The 2,500-nt window shown below is 45.9% G+C and overlaps 1 protein-coding gene across 1 annotated transcript in view; it reads right to left on the bottom strand.

The window, feature by feature from the left end:
• Nucleotides 1-1,892, bottom strand: part of SARC_11409 (hypothetical protein) — a gene marked incomplete at its 3' end in the record, with an annotated part of 6,315 nt that extends 4,423 nt beyond the window's left edge. The window contains exons 1-2 of the mRNA XM_014294507.1: nucleotides 1,700-1,892; nucleotides 657-717 (exon numbers count right to left, since the gene is read on the bottom strand). Of these exons, the coding sequence (XP_014149982.1) occupies nucleotides 657-717; nucleotides 1,700-1,882 (244 nt within the window). The remainder of the gene's footprint in view (nucleotides 1-656; nucleotides 718-1,699) is intronic.
• Nucleotides 1,893-2,500: the final 608 nt, after the last annotated feature.

Genomic DNA, 2,500 nt, shown 5'->3' with positions numbered 1-2,500 from the left:
ATACATCCATATATACATACATACACACACATACATATGTTCTTGAGTATCATAGAGGTGATAGCAGGTAGATGTTTTGGTGAGCTATCATATTTCAAGGATTTTGGTCTATTCTGAGAATTCTGGACTTCGATTCCTATTATTTTAAAAGACACAACAGTCGATTACAGACCGAAGAGACTATCACGCGTGTATTGTGAGGTATATTACAGAGCTAAGCGGAACCACGCTGTATGGCTGCCGTCACAGATCTATCTTCTGCTACAGACACATCGGCGCAATAGAATGGGTAGCGCATAGTCAATGTATCATCCAGCAAAGAGGACCAGTTCGGTACGAACCAACCCTACGCGTCAAATGTTCATCAAGCCACGCACAAACCATTAAAAAAACGTCGAGAGAAAATGTGTCACAGGGTCAAAAATGACATCGATCATGCACAGGTAGTGTGGGTTAATGGTCTAGTACAGCGACACATCGTCGCAGTAGAATGTATAGCGCAGAAACCGTCGGCGCCTACTTCGCTCAGTCCAGGCCAGTGCACATCACGCCTGCACGAATGCACGCACAGGCTTCTATGTAATCGGCAAATAATAGACACTTTCAACAAACATATATACAAACAATCCACTCAGAGTTCCCTGTAGGTGACTTACCATTCCAGCCACGGATGGGCACGACGAACGGCCTGGAGAGGATTGCGCGCACTCGGGCTTCCTATATATGGCAATCATAATACGTCAGAGATAATCTATTTATAGTTTGGTGGGTTGTGTATGCCGATAGAATTCAAGTCGCCGTTGTGTCCTCTACTGTTCTTTGTATAGTGTGATGATGTACTAGGTGATCCTAGCCACAACGTATATGGTCTGGAACTTATGACTAGAAGATGAGGGTACATACACGACCATCAGGTGCTGGCAGCAAACCACACAGGTCTTGCTGAGGGCGAGAACAACACTGTAACATTATTACGCACGAGTCATACAACAACACAGGCAATACAAACCACTTGCAAAGCTCAACAGTATACTATAAATGGTTAGGAATGCAACCAATGCAACCAATGCAACGAACCAAGGCAATCGGAGGAGGCGATCGATGTGCGTGACCGTCAATGTACTTGTAGCACATGAGAGAAATAGCCAGATAGCTCGGAACGGACGGAATCAGTTGAGAGTATAGACCCTCCTCTGGCACGAACTGTTTGGCACCTTGGGAGAAGGTTTAAGCATACAACCTACCCGTACAGACACGAAACCAGGATTTTCTTCGTGCACTACAAGCGCTTCATCTGCGCGCGATACGAGAAGGTACTTACCTTCGCACACACAACGAGTAATACGCAAACTTCACTGCCCATACAACTTATGCACTAAAGTCTTGGAGGATTGCGAAGTATGGGTGACACCTCCATTCATGCATGCACGTCTATATCACACACAATCAACACTGTGCACACATCACGCGGATCTGAGCACTCTGCAGGAGATAAACATCTGCTACGCACACTACCAAGCCAACTACATGTTCCGTTAAACTGTGGTTGCGATGTGGGGGTTGCGATGTGTTGGTTACACCCACACCCATAGTACCACGGCTAGACCATAAAAACACTACATCCTCTTGCACGCACCACACGAGTCCAAGCATGTGGCACGTGTAGAGAACTTTCTGTGCACATTACAACACCACCTACATGTTCCGTTAAAGATTCGGGCGATGAGCCGCTCAGAACCAGCGTCTGAGATTGGGATGTGTTAGTTATATCCGCACCCATACTTCTGCGCCTGGGGATCTTCTTGGCCGAGTGCATAGGTACTTGTGTGAGATCATTCTCGTCCCGCTTTCCGCCGAACGACAAGCGCTGGCTCGGGGCCATGCTTCGTCTCTGTTTGTTAAAGATAGTAGATACGAAACTTAGTAGTATGTGGTTGTTTGATTGAAACATACCTGTATCGTCTTTGAAGTAGATGTATGCGCATATCTGTACGTTTTGCGAAGATAGATCTCACTCGGTTGAGTGTGTGACAATATGATTCGATATCATACCGCTTTCCAGCCCGCTTCTGACCGAAGGACAAAAGCTGGCGGGGTGCCATACTTCGCATATACTGACGTATGAAACATTCGGCCAATCCCGATATGAATGCCAATATGAGTCAAATAAAACTGCATGCAGAACATGCAAGCTGCCTGAGCTTGCGGACAAAATAGAAGAATACCTCACAGATTTTGAGAGCGTATAGTGTATGTTAACACACTGCCGCGTCACCTTAATACAGCTCTAGCACGGTACCTGCGACTTATGATAACACACTGCCGCGTCACCCAAATACAACTTAGTACGGTACCGGCGACTTTTAGCACGAAAGTATATAGACCGCATCGACACCTCGATATACAGAAATGTGTAGGTGTGTGTGCGTGGGAGTACATACTCCTATCTGCGCATCACAGACACATGCACTAATTGATTACATATATATTTATACATACA

Source organism: Sphaeroforma arctica, assembly GCF_001186125.1.
Source record: "Sphaeroforma arctica JP610 unplaced genomic scaffold supercont1.1672, whole genome shotgun sequence".
Lineage (NCBI taxonomy): Eukaryota > Ichthyosporea > Ichthyophonida > Sphaeroforma > Sphaeroforma arctica.
Note: the sequence above shows the minus strand (reverse complement) of the source record. Positions and strands in the feature narration are given on the sequence as shown.